Source organism: Rhinoderma darwinii, chromosome 3 (assembly GCF_050947455.1).
Source record: "Rhinoderma darwinii isolate aRhiDar2 chromosome 3, aRhiDar2.hap1, whole genome shotgun sequence".
Taxonomy (NCBI): Eukaryota; Metazoa; Chordata; class Amphibia; order Anura; family Rhinodermatidae; genus Rhinoderma; species Rhinoderma darwinii.
In genome coordinates, this window is record NC_134689.1 from 247,545,824 (window position 1) to 247,560,781 (window position 14,958).

The window sequence follows — 14,958 nt, forward strand, 5'->3', positions numbered from 1 at the left end:
GGAAGGCATTGTATGTTATTTTAAATTTCAGCTTCGCTGTCCTCTTCCATAACTGTGGGGAGTGCAGCCAATCAGTGTAGTAATGGGTATTTAACACAACATAAATGGCTGCATGGGCAAAAACAATCGATTTTGACCAAATATACAATATGATTCAATATACCAGCATGTCGATAAATCTTTGGTGAATGAATATGAATGAAATAATCATGATATAGTGAACTATCTCAGGTACTGCATTTATCACAGGCAATAGATTGTACATGCTAAATATTGACACAGTGTTGTATACGTACCTATGCTAAAGTAAAACACTGTAGTAGTGCAAGTCGAATATATCTGATGCTTTCGTTTTGGTAGGAATTACACAACAATACTCTTAAAGCATTTATTCATCTGCAAACACACACACATCAAGTGTGATTCACACGATTTATTGTTATTATTTCCCATAATAAAAGTTATGTTTTAACTAATAGTGATAGGTAAGGGGTTATTGGTCTCTAGGGACGTCTTTTGGTGTGTTATAGTTGAAAATAACCTGCACCTACTTTTTATTATGCAGACTGTACAAAAGTCTTTTTTTATCAGACTGTGCATGAATTTAAAAACGGTTGGCAACCCTGTGCCATAACTAAGAGAGATACATACCAAATATTGCTGTTAAGTCACTAGCTGGGTCCTTATGGTGAACACTTTTTCTATAGGGGCATATAGGATTAAGATGTTCGTTTATCGGTTCCGTTTGACCTTTCCATCGGAGGAGCCGATGAACGGAATGCCAAACAGAAACCATAGATTCCGTTTTCATTACCATTGATTTCAATTGTAATGCTTCCTTTGAAATTGGTTTCCATTTGTTTCCATTCTGTAAGGTTTCTATTTTTTTTGCGGAAACAATAGCGTAGTTGACTACGTTATTGTTTCCGTGAAAAAAAAAGAAAACTTACGGAATGGAAACAAATGGAAACCAATTGCAATGGAAGCATTACGATTAAAATCAATGGTAATGCAAACGGAAGCTATTGTTGATGTTTCCTAAGTTTGTCTATGTGATGGCCTCCTAGTGTGTTCCTGTTTCCAGTTCCTGTACCTGTTCCTGTACCTGTTTCTGTACCTGTTCCTGTACCTGTTCCAGATCCTGTTCCTATTCCTTGCATTCCATACCATTCTGGTCGAGCACTGTGCTGTGCCAAAGTCGTGTCATGCTGTATCCCACGTCTGACATGCTTCACCTCGTCTGACGTCTACCTGTCACTTAGGGTTCGTGGACCCACTGGGCCATACCGCCTTGGCGGTATGGCACGTGGCCTTGGTGGGATGGCAGCTGGCCAACAGGGCACAGGTCACAGTCTATAGTTCGTATAGGGTACCTGTGGCAGCTCGGACAGTAGTAAGACCGGCTCGGCTGGGACTAGGCAGCAGATAGACGTCAGGCATGGAGTAGTAGGACAGGTGTGGAATACAGCACAGCACGACTACAGCACAGCACGGCACTAGACCAGGATAGCATGGGAAACAGGATACAGGAACAGGGAACACTGGAAACTGGAAAACACTAGACCATTTGCTTAGACAAACTAGGATACGACAAACAATGCTCAAGCATGGAAGCAAGGGGCTGGGCCCTTCTTATAGTCCAGGGCACTCATTGGCTGATTTCACATTAAAGTCCGGAGCGCGCGCTGCCCCTTTAAGAGGGGGCACGAGCGTGTGCGCGCACCCTATGGTACCTGGCCGAGGTGAGGGGAAGTGAGCGCTGGCTTCTCCTGAGGAGGAGACTGGGGCCAGCGCTCACAGACCCATGGCTGCGGCCGTAAGGAGGTGAGTGAAGCTGACGGCCCGCAGCCATGGACATGACAATGCCGCTCCATACACACTTTATCGGAGTAGCAGAAACAGCTGAGTGCTTTTTCCCCTTTTAGCATTTTCGCCATATGCATTACAGTCTCGTTGATGCACACAGCAGCTAAGGCAACATTAGCTTGGAGATCAGGTCATGGAATTTAGAAGAGTGCTGTGGGCCATTTGCGATCTTCTAATATGTTTCTGTAATATATCAGAATATTATAGAAACCCGCTTGTCACTTAAAGTTACTTTAATAATCACCCAGTCTTCTAAAGCTCTTAATAATTAATAACTTTTTAGTCATTAACAGCTGCCTAGTGAATTAAATATAAGCTTCTAGTTTTGCTTCTAAAATAGCACGTAAGGCAAATTTATTACTGTTTTTTCCAAGATGCCTTAAAGTCCAGATGAAGGAGCTCTTTTTACTGAGGCTCAATTCCCACTGTGTATATCTGTCAAATATTTGATAATCTTCCCCACTTGTGGCTTAGTTGTTTGTACTTTATAATCATTCTATCCTTGTTGTGATTGAAATTTTTCTTGAAGCACTGTTTTCTGAGTTGCTCATATACAGCAGCTACTTTGCTCATATACAGCAGCAATTCTAAATAATCAGAGTTCTCCACAGTAACCTGCCTCTATAGAATGTACCGTGTCCATGGCAGAATCCATTTACATCAGCATCGATCCACACGTTAAGGAGTAGCAGGGAAATTATTACCATTATAGATGTCTATACCCTTATCACTTAAATGCTACCAATATGCATTACCTGTCATGGGGGCTAATGCTCAGCGAGTAGCAAGACAGACATGTCCCACTAAGCTTGGTCCCAACCACAGAATGTTTCAGCCCTTTTCCTGCTCCCATGCTCCTTTCAGTATGTATTGCCCATCACAAGCCTAGCATGGTGAGGAAGAAATTCATGCACCCCTGCTCATTCAGCCATGTGATAGAAACACCCAGGCTAGTAACGGCACCAACACATTCCCACCCCTCTTCCCCTTACCTCTTTGAGTGCACGTCAACAGCACCCGCAGAGACACATCATGGCCATCAGGCTCTATTATATCTACTATGGAGTTCCTCCAGCCCAACCAAGCCACTTTTAAAGCTGAGATGGACACTGTTGTCGATTACTTTACAAAGAAAATTCAAGATCTGGGCCAATTTACGTATTAAAGGCTTGCCATCATAAAACATAAAGAGACAATGTATTCACAGCCCTCCTCTCCCAAGTGAATTGACAGACTCTTTGCATACTTTTGGCTTTAGGATGTGCACAGAAGCCCAGACCTACCATGGGATGTGATCTTTACTACTGGGTGTCTAGAAACTCAATAGTGTCTGGGACAAGAATGCAATAATTTTGGCCTAGGCACCATGAAAAATCTTCAGACCTCATCGCTGTTAGCCCAGAGTAATACAACCTGTGGCCTGCACCATCGGAATACAGATACAACTGACCACTTCTAATCGTTCACTAAGATGCAGCTGTCAGAATACATATTTCCTCAACCAGCGGCGTAACTAGGAAAGACTGGGCCCCATAGCAAACTTTTGACTGGGGCCCCCCCTCCCCTGGGTATCACTCAACCCCCCCTTGTAGATAGTGCTTCCCTATAGATTCCGCCACACAGCGCCCCCTATAGATAGCACCATACAGCCCCCTGTAGATAACATCATAAAGCCTCCTGTAGATAACGTCATACAGCCCTCCCTCTGTAGATAACGTCATACAGCCCTCCCCCTGTAGATAACGCTATACAGCCCTCCCCCTGTAGATAAGGCTATACAGCCCTCCCCTGTAGATAACGTCATACAGCCCTCCCCTGTAGATAACGCTATACAGCCCTCCCCTGTAGATAACGCTATACAGCCCTCCCCTGTAGATAAAGCCATACAGCCCTCCCCCTGTAGATAACGCAATACAGCCCCCTGTAGATAACGCCAGACAACCCCCCTGTAGATAACGCCATACAGACCCCTGTAGATAACGCCATACAGCCCCCTGTAGATGATGTCATACAACCCTCCCCCTGTAGATAACGCCAGACAGCCCCACCCTGTAGACAACGCCAGACAGCCCCCTGTAGATAACGCCATACAGCCCTCCCCCTGTAGATAACGCCAGACAGCCCCACCCTGTAGATAACACCAGACAGCCCCCCTGTAGATAACGCCATACACCCCCTGTAGATAACGCCATACACCCCCTGTAGATAATGCCAGACCGCCCCCTGTAGATAACACCAGACAGCCCCCCTGTAGATAACGCCAGACAGCCCTTCCTGTAGATAATGCCAGACAGCCCTAAACGCCCCTGTAGGTAATGCCATGCAGCCCTCCCCCTGTAGATAACGCCAGACAGCCCCACCCTGTAGATAACGCCAGACAGCCCCCCTGTAGATAACGCCATACACCCCCTGTAGATAACGCCATACATCCCCCTGTAGATAACGCCAGACAGCCCCCTGTAGATAACGCTAGACAGCCCCCCTGTAGATAACGCCAGACAGCCCTTCCTGTAGATAACGCCAGACAGCCCTAAACCCCCCTTGTAGGTAACGCCATGCAGCCCCCAACAAAAAACGACCTATAGTTTTTGGATAGGAGATACATGTGTGATTGCTGGCAGCGATAAGGAGAACGAGGGACCGAAAGTCCCCTGAAGTTCTCCATGACAAACCTTGGACTTCCGGTGTCTGCGCAGTTCAATAAAAATGAAAGGCGTGCTGGTCACGCATGCGCACAAGCGTAACCGGTGCGCAAGTAATTTCTATGGAGCTGCAGACAGACCCCAGAAGTCTGAGGTTTGTCATGGAGAACTTCGGGGGACTTTTGGTCCCCCGTTCTGCTTATCGCTGCCAGCGATCACACATGTATCCCCTATCCTGTGGATAGGGGATGCATGTCTTTTGTAGAAACAACCCCTTCAGTGGCGTCGCGCTGTAGCAGCCATAGCGGCTGCTAGCAGAGCCTCCGGCGGTGGGAGGGGGCGCCCGTGCCGGCGGGCGAAGCGGGTTCCCTCATGCTGCGGGCCCCATAGCAGCCGCTACGGCTGCTACTGCGGTAGTTACGCCACTGTCCTCAACTCTAGAAATGCTTTGCTCTACTTTTTTTTATGAAGCATTATGCCTCATGTTTATTATTCTTTGTTATGTTGTATTGTTTTCCTAGTTCCTTGATCACATGCAATAGGAGATAGGGATTTGAGAATCTGGTGACAGAGCCTCTTTAAGGCACCCGAGTTATGTTATTTAAATTCAAAATCCACAATAAAAAAAAGTGACATTTTCAGGACTGTTTTTCCAATTTTAATGGACAGTTAGGGGTTAAAGGCCCAACTAGGCTGCATACTTAAAGAGGCTCTGTCACCAGATTCTCAAATCCCTATCTCCTATTGCATGTGATCGGCGCTGCAATGTAGATAACAGTAACGTTTTGTTTTTTTTAAAACGTTCATTTTTGGCCAAGTTATGAGCTATTTTATATATATGCAAATGAGCTTTGAAATGGACAACTGGGCGTTTTTTTTTCGTTATGTCCGACTGGGTGTGTATTGTGTTTTTAACTGGGCGTGTTTACATGTATGACGCTGACCAATCGGTGACCAGTCAGCATCATACACTCATCTCCATTGATTTACACAGCAGCGATGTGCAGCCACATAAACAGAGATTAACGTTAATCAAGTGTCCTGATAATGAATACACATGACCATCCAGCCTGGACGTCATGTGTATTCAGAATCCTGACACTTCTGAATCTTTTCTGTGAGATTTGCAGCAAGGGAAACAAAATCTTGTTTACCTCCGTAATCTCGCGAGATTTCGTTTCCCTTGCTAGAAATCTCAAAGAAAAGAGTCAGAAGTGTCAGGACACTTGATTAACGTTAATCTCTGTTTATGTGGCTGCACATCGCTGCTGTGTAAATCAATGGAGATGAGTGTATGATGCTGACTGGTCACTGATTGGTCAGCGTCATAAACGTAAACACGCCCAGTTAAAAACACAATACACGCCCAGTTGGACATAACGAAAAAAACAACGCCCAGTTGTCCATTTCAAACCTCATTTGCATATATATAAAATAGCTCATAACTTGGCCAAAAATGAACGTTTTAAAAAACAAACAAAACGTTACTGTTATCTACATTGCAGCGCCGATCACATGCAATAGGTGATAGGGATTTGAGAATCTGGTGACAGAGCCTCTTTAAGGGATTAAAGTTTGCCTATAAACAACAAGGAAAACACCAGGACTTTCAGGAACAATAGGGGGAATTTATTGAGTCACAAATTCCTAAAAAGTTGCAATTTGTGCAAGGAATTGCAACTTTGCTGCTTACGCTACTTTACTGTAAAGTGGATAAGGTTTAGCGGAAGTATTGGTGCCTTCCACGGCCCTACAAAAATGTCCTATAATTTATGCCAGAGACTGGCGTCAATTATAGTGCAAGTCTACTCCAGCTCGTAGCTGGACAAGATTTGACTTTCTGGCACATGGACGGAGAGAGATACACCACTTAATAAATTAGGTGTATCTTCTTTCAGCACTCTTTAGATTATTTGACCACAATACTAGAAGACATGTTACTGATACTAACTGCATGGTGGTGGAAATGTGATGGTTTGGGGCGGCTTTGCTGCATCAGGTGCTGGACAACTCACCATCATAAAATCTACTATGAATTCTTTATTGTAGCAGAGGGTGCTTGATGATCATGTGAGGCTGTCAGAAAATTGAAGCTCTGCCAAAAGTGGACCTTGTAACATAACAATGACCCTAAACATACCTGTAAATCCATCGAGTACAGTAATGGCTGAGAAAAAACATAAATGGAGGGTTTGTGAATGGCCAAGTTAAAGCCCAGATGCAAATCCTGTGGGTGGACTTGAAATGGGCTGTGCATGTCTGCGACCCCTCAAACATTGCACTGCTGAAAAACATCTCCATGGAGGAATGGGAAAAGTCGATGTCAAGGACTAGTAGACAACTACTGTATAAGAAATGTCTGCTACCGGTTATTTATAATACGAGATAGAAAGAAATGACATACATGTCTGTGAAATTTTTTGTTTAATAAAATATCAAACAGTCAATTGGTTATTGTTTTTTTGGTCAATATTGTCACCTTTATCTTTATACACTGTTAGAATTAAGTTCTAATATTGATATCTCCACATGTTTTAAAATTAAAAACTTTACCTGGGGAGTCCTTGTAGTTAAAAATGTGTAAGCTAGAGAATTGTCACATTGAAAGAAAGATGAAGCAGAAGTGACATCTAGTGGACACAAAGCATTTTAACATATTGCCAAAAAAGCGGTTCTAATAAGGCCAATTTCACACAGCAGTATCTTGCAGCAGTATTTGGAAGTCAAAACCAGGAGTGGGTCTAAAATACAGAAGACTTGAAAATCTTTTCATAAAACTTTTTCTTTGTGTAGGTCACTCCTGGTTTTGGCATACAAATACTGATGCAAAATACTCCAGAATACTGGCGTCTGGAAGTGGCACTGGATTTCCACAGGTCGGATACGCTGCGTAAAAACTGTGCAGCGTATCTGACAGGGAACACGCAACACCTTCCGCCCAAAAAACGCACCACATTGTGAGCGTGAGATTTTCTAAATCTCATTCATTTTGCTACTACTGTTAATGCTGTGGAATTTCCACAGAGAATTCCGTTGCGGAAATTCCACAGCGTTTACGCTACATGGGAACCCGGACTTAGGGTTTACAGTAGCAGCTAAGTGCATGAGCCTACTATGTAATAGCTTAGATACAGGGCCCATGAGACAGGATCTGACATGGGCCGTGTATCTAAGAATACCATGTGGAAGGTTTAGATACAGGGTCCATGTGTGACACGGTCTGTTAGACCCTGTATCTAAGCCTACCACAAGGCAGGCTTAGATACAGAACCCCAGCAGACCGTAATGTTCCACTTACCCTCCTCTTTAGCTCCGGGTGTAGCAGATGTCCCCACACCATCTAGCGTTGTGACGTCATCCGAGGCGCACAGCGTTGTGACATCATGATGCGAGACGGGAAGAAAGACGGGTAAGTATGTGTCGTTACTATAGTAACAGGGACCCGTGTATTTTATTACATAGGCCCCAGTTACTAGAGTAACTTTTATAGATGTGGTGCGCGTGGCCGCGGCCCGGTCGTGATTGCGACCGCTGTGAACCGAATTTGGCAGTCGTCGTGGATCCGGGGCACTGGGCCAAAGATCCGGGGCTAGCGACACCCCTGTGCATGAGATTAAGAAAATCTCATGCCCACGCTGTGGAATTCAATGGGGATGCAAAACCCGCAACAGAAAGTCAAGAGTTGCGACTTTTGCCGCAAAAATCGCAACTCTGGAAAAAAAAGAAATCATACTTACCCAGAACTCCCTGCTTCTTCCTGCAGTCCGGCCTCCTGGGTTGACATTTCATCCAATGTGACCGCTGCAGCCAATAACAACGTCACCGTAGAAGGCCGGACTACGCTCTGTAACGGCTGCCATGCCGTTCCCTGCCATTCCCACGGCCTCTGCTTTGGCTCCCGCGCCCTCCCTCATCAGCTGCTCATCCCAAGCTCCACTTACCCGGTCCGGACGCTCGGCTGGCCCTGGACGGCGTCAGGTGAGTGCATCCATTACCTCCTTCCGCGGTCGGCATCCTCGATGTGCGGCTGCAGTCGCTAGAGGGCGCGCGCTGACTCGTCCTGCCTTAAAGGGCCAGCGCGCGCCTTAATTCCTAGAACTTCCTATTTAAGGTTCCTCCTCCCTTCCATCCCTACTTGTTCAACCAAGTTCCCCGTGAGTTCCCTGTGCCACCCTGTGGTGGTATACCTAGATGACATTTTAATATTTTCTCCCAATATTCAAACTCATCGTGTGGATGTGCGCCAAGTGTTACAACGTCTGCGAGAGAACTCTCTGTTTGCCAAGCTAGAAAAATGCCTCTTCAAGAGAACCAGCCTGCCTTTCTTGGGGTCTTCAAATGGATCCAGCCAAGCTGTCCTCAATTCTCAACTGTCCTCGTTCGCAAGGACTCAAAGCGGTCCAACGCCTGCTAGGATTCGCAAATTATTACAGCCAGTTTATTCCTCATTTCTCCTCTATGACAGCTCCTATTTCTGCTCTGACCAAAAAAGGGGTTAATGCTAAAGACTGGACCGCGGAGGCCGAAGCCGCATTCCAAGCTCTTAAAGCTGCCTTCTCTTCTGCCTCATGCTACATAGACTGGATTCCACGAAACCATTTGTTCTGGAGGTCCATGTTTCTTCTGTGGGAGTCGGAGCTATTCTGTCCCAAAAGACTTGTAGAGGGAGACTGGTGGCCTGCGGATTTTTCTCCAAATCGTTCACATCCGTGAAAAAAAAATTATGGAATTGGAGATAAAGAACTTTTAGCTATTAAATTGGCCCTGGAGGAATGGAGACATTTGCTTGAGGGTGCACGGCACCCCATCATCATTTACACAGATCATAAAAACCTCCTATATTTACAAACTGCTCTGACGCCTAAACTCTCGTCAAGCTCGTTGGGCATTATTCTTCTCCAGATTCGATTTTCAGCTTCATTACAGACCTGCCGGAAAGAATACCAAGGCTGACGCCTTATCTCGCTGTTTTGACCCCACAGACCAAGAGCCCAGCCCACAGTTTATTATAGATCTGAAACGTATTGTGATCGCTGCTCCTGCTGAAGTGGTACACATTCCCTGAGGAAAGACCTACGTACCCCCGAAACAAAGGGATTGTGTTCTGCGTTGGGGTCATGCCTCCAGGGTTTCTGGGCACCCTGGCATCAAAAGGACTCTCGATTTGATTGGTCGTCAGTACTGGTGGCCTTCCATGTCCCGAGACACTAAAGACTTTGTTTCTGCCTGCTCCACTTGCTCTCAAAATAAAGTCTCCCATTCAAGACCTGCTGGCCTGTTGCACCCCCTGCCTGTGCCTGACTCTCCCTGGTCGCACATTGCCATGGACTTCATCACCGATCTGCCTAGTTCTGCTGGGTGTACCGTAATCTGGGTTGTGGTGGATCACTTTTCCAAGATGGCGCACTTCGTACCTCTCTCAGGCCTTCCGTCATCTTCCTGACTGGCAACGCTGTTTGTCGAGTACATCTTTCGCCTGCATGGTCTTCCAAAGCACATTGTTTCTGACAGAGGAGTTCAGTTCACATCCAAGTTCTGGAGAGCCATGTGCAAACTGCTGGAGGTCAAACTAGACTTCTCTTCCGCGTACCATCCCCAATCCAATGGTCAAGTAGAGCGGATTAACCAAATACTTGAAGGTTTCCTCAGGAATTTCGTGTCTCCGAGACAAGACAACTGGGCAGGTCTGCTTCCATGGGCCGAATTTGCCTACAACAACCATAGCGGGGAATCTACCCGCTCTTCTCCCTTCTTCTTGGTGTTTGGCCAGCACCCAGGAATTCCCCTACCAGTCTCTGTGCCTTCTGAGGTTCTAGCTGCTAACACGGTCCACCGCAACTTTCTACGGATTTGGCAGACGGCCAAGGACTCCATCCACAGAGCCGTAGCCAGGTTTAAAAGAGACGCGGATAAAAGACGCAGGATACCGCCGCAACTCCTTCCTGGGGATAAAGTCTGGCTATCCACCCGGTACATACGTCTGAAGACCCCTTGTTACAAGCTAGCTCCTCGGTTTCTGGGCCCCTATGAAATAACGAAACAAATTAATCCAGTAACTTTCAAACTTCGCCTTCCACAGTCTCTAAAAATCACTAACTCACTCCACATTTCTCTGCTGAATCCTACCATACTCAACCGATTTTCTAAGAAAATTCCGGTCCATCATGTGTCAGCGGTTGATGCCGAATTTGAAATTCAAGAGATCCTGGATGTCAAACGATCATGGGGGAGATTATGGTACCTAGTGGACTGGAAAGATTATGGTCCTTGTGGAGAGATCATGGGAGCCTGTGGAGAACATCAACGTCCCAGTTCTCATCAAGGACTTTGAGCAAAGGTTTCTAAGCAAGCCTAAAAAGAGGGGGCGTAAAGGGGGGTACTGTAACGGCTGCCGCACTGTTCTCCGCCGTTCCCATGGTCTCTGCTCCGGTTCCGGCGCCTTCCCTCATCAGCTGCTCATCCCGAGCTCCACTTACCCGGTCCAGACGCTCTGCTGGCCCTGGACGGCGTCAGGTGAGTGCATCCATTACCTCCTTCCGCGGTCGGTATCCTCGATGTGCGGCTGCAGTCACTAGAGGGCGCGCGCGCTGACTCGTCCTGCCTTAAAGGGCCAGCGCGCGCCTTAATTCCTAGAACTTCTTATTTAAGGTTCCTCTTCCCTTCCATCTCTGTTTGTTCAACCAAGTTCCCCGTGAGTTCCCTGTGGCCTAGTTTCCTGTTTCCGTTCCTTCTGCCTTTTGTCTGGATTTCCCGTTACTGACCTCTGCTTGAACTTGACTATCCTTGTCTGCCGCCTGCCTTGACCTATTGCTGCCATACCCGTTACGACGTCTGCCGCCTGCCTTGACCTATTGCTGCCATACCCGTTACGACGTCTGCTGCCTGTCCTGACTTCTGCTTATCCATCCGACTGCCTCTACCCGCTGTGCCAAGCGTTGCCTGGGTTCCAAGCACCATGTCCCAGATGACACCGAGGATCCATGAACAAGGAGGGGGTAAGTATGGACTTCTTTTCTCCCAGCGTTGCATTCCACATCGGAAATTCTGTTCGAAAAACCGCACCACAATGTGGTGTGTTTTTATCGGACAGAAGGAGCTGCGTGTTCCAGGTCGGATACACTGCGCAGTTTTTACGCAGCATACCTGACCCGTGGGAACCCGGCCTTAGGCCTTATTTACACAAACGTGTTTAACGTCCATGGGATGGCCGTTGAAACAGCGGACGTCCCACATACCTATGTAATTCAATGTGGCCGTCCACACAGCCGTTGTTTCAACGGACCGTGTGAATGGTCCGTGGGAAAATAGGACATGTCCGTTCTTTTCACGCATCACGCATCCCTCCATAGACTCTCAACTATGGGGGATGAGTGACATCGCGTCCCGCAGCGCTGAGCACGGATGCACCTCGGACGTGAAAAACTGCAGTTTTTCATGTCCAAGATGCGCAGCGCTCGTGTAAATAAGGCCTAAGGGTGCAGTCACACACGGCAGATTTTGTTTCAGAAATTTTTCGCAACTGAAAATCAATTCCATTCATCTGAATGGAACTTGCAGAAATGTATGCACCTGTTGCAGAAACAACTCCATTCAGATAAATGCAACTGATTTTCTTTCGCAGACACTTCTGAATTAAAATCTGCCGTGTGTGACTGCATCCTAAAACTGAAAGAGACACAAGTCCATGAAATTTAAAATGTTGTATTTTCTTGATGTATTGATTTAGAAGACAAACCCAAAATTACAATCAATTTCTCTATTGGATTCTATAAGCCCATATAGGGTATGTCCACACGTAGCATAAACTCTGCAGAATTTCCACCTGGATTTCTGTGAAATTCCACAGTGTATTACAGTAGTAGCAAAGCGAACAATATTTGAACAAATCTCATCCACACGCTGCATAAAAAAAACATCAGAAAAGAAGTTTGGAAATTGGCATCCGGTGTGGATTCGTAATCTGCAGCATGTCAATTTCTTTTACAAATACGCTGTAGAACTTCCGCACAGGAAACCCAGTCGGAAATTCTGCAGTGTTTACACTACATATGGAGGTAGCCATGAGCAGAACAGAGATCTCCATCATGATTATTTATTAGGGAGACTTACCAACATATATATATATATATATATACATATATATACATATATATATATATATATATATATATATATATATATATATATACATATATATATATATATATATATATATATATATATATATATATATATATATATATATATATATATATATATATATATATATTGCACTCAAACAGTGAAGGTTTTACTGCTTTACCACCCTCCCAGGGCCTTTGCATGTGTTTTGTTTTTTTCATGTAACTATTGTCAATATGGTTTAACAATTAGCCATATTAGTTACTAAATGTTAAAATCTTTCCACTTGCAAACAAATTTTCAGTTATTAACATTTTACAGTAATAACTTTGTTTTACAACTTTTATCATATTTGATGCTATATTCTTTTGTGTTTCTTTTGCATTTTAGTTTTGTCTGGATTCATTTCCAAAGAGGAAGCTGAAGGTAATATATGAAATCTGCAATGTTTAGCTGAAGAAGCCAAACTATATGCCTGGAGAAAATAAGTATTTATAATTATTATTATTATTTATGTATATTATGTACTTGTAGACTGCTAATATGTCACACTTAATTTTTATATTGCATGATATCAAACTCATTTATCTGTCTGAATTCTTACAGTCCAACTTCCGTTAACTTTGAAATATGTATTTTTCGTCACACTTTTGTGTAGTACATTTTGTAGCTGCTTTACTGTATTCACTTCCTTTATTTTCTCAGTCGGAGAAGAAATAGAGATGACACCAATGGTTTTTGCAAAAGGTTTAGCTGATTCAGGCTACTGGGGAGACAAGTTTTTTGGAAGGATAGTTATGGAAGATTCGCATGCAGGAATGGGATTTCTGAGGAAGTCCTGCAGAGTGAAGGTGATTTATGGGTTGGAACCAATCTTTGAGTCAGGAAAAACCTGCATTATCAAAATACGAAACCTTATCACTTTTGGGACCAAAAATGAAAGCACCTTAGTGGAGAAGAATTATGATATCACTATTCAGGTAAGTGTTAGAAAACAATTCAGAAGTACTGCCGAATAACTAAAACATGACATCAACATTACTTTAAAATGGCCATAGATGGGAGACTTTTGAGAAAATTAGGTGAAGGGACTGATCAGTTGTTTGTTTCAGTTCTTTGTTGCAAATATGTCTTCAATTTCCAATGAAGATAAGTTGCCACAATAGATAAATTATTGTTTTCACTAATCTTCCACCAGTGTCGGACTGAGACATCTAAGGCTCACCAGAGAAAATGATTCTGAGGTTCCACTTCCACTTTAAATTGCATAGTAAACTTGTTATTATAGTTTATGCAGGACATATGTTTAATAAGATCTAATAGATAATTTGTGAATCAATTTATAAGAAATAGGTCTTGATTGGATGCAAAGTCAGCCTCAAATGAGGTTGTCTTCTGCTGGACCTTTGGGGCCCATTATTGTATTAGAGCCTGTTGCGGCCGGAGGATCCTCTTGTACACTGATGGACCAGTTAAACCCTTTCTGCCACATGTGACCATCTGATGACATGTTTTACCAGTATGTTTTAAAAAAAAAAAAATCAGATACAGTATCTCCTATATTTGTCAATTAAATACATTTTGTTTGTACCATATGAAGTGTACAATTATCATTCCTTTTAAGCTGGATACCGTTGGCCACAATGTCTTCCACAGAGAGATTATGATGATGATCAGCCCATTGCCACTCAAAAAAGGTTTACAATATGTTGTAAATGTGAGCTATGGGTAACGGCCTGATTCATGTTATAGCCAGGCAAAGAACCAAGCAAACGGCTCAATTTTACCTATAGCAACCCCCTTCCCTTCACGCGATTTGGGTTAGGGTCAATGTACCAGTACTTAGGTGTCTTAGCTTCTGATTTCCTGGATAACGGCTAACTAGGGTGGACTCAGATCCAATGGTAGTAGTTGGAGGTGCACTTGCTATGGGTTTCAATAAACATAAAAGTCTCACATACAGGGGCGTATTGGGAGCTTAACGTGGCCCTGGAAAAAAAATATCTAAAAGTCGCTCCATTTTGTAGGTGGGGCCAGCACAAGTAGGCGAAGTCAGCAAACCGTTAACTGTAGCCACATTGGTGATAGATCTAATAATGCAGCCTTATTATTGCCAGCACTGGTCTGTGTTTACATCTGCATTGGACACTCTTAGGCGGCTTCCACACCACAGTATTTCTATTAATATAATGTATGTGCTGATAAAGCTCCCAGGAGATGCATTAAACAGTTTAAAAAACGGATGTCTCTGCTATCCGTCCTCCATAGGCGCCCATGTTAAAAAATAACGACATACATATGCATGGAATAGCGCAGCCTTCAAAGCTAT

The 14,958-nt window shown here is 44.4% G+C and overlaps 1 protein-coding gene across 1 annotated transcript in view; it reads left to right on the forward strand.

Moving 5' to 3' along the window:
• The window catches only part of ALPK3 (alpha kinase 3), a 99,744-nt gene that overhangs the window by 70,460 nt on the left and 14,326 nt on the right, over positions 1–14,958 (forward strand). The window contains exons 10-11 of the mRNA XM_075857653.1: positions 13,020–13,055; positions 13,335–13,609. Coding sequence (XP_075713768.1) covers positions 13,020–13,055; positions 13,335–13,609 — 311 coding nt within the window. The remainder of the gene's footprint in view (positions 1–13,019; positions 13,056–13,334; positions 13,610–14,958) is intronic.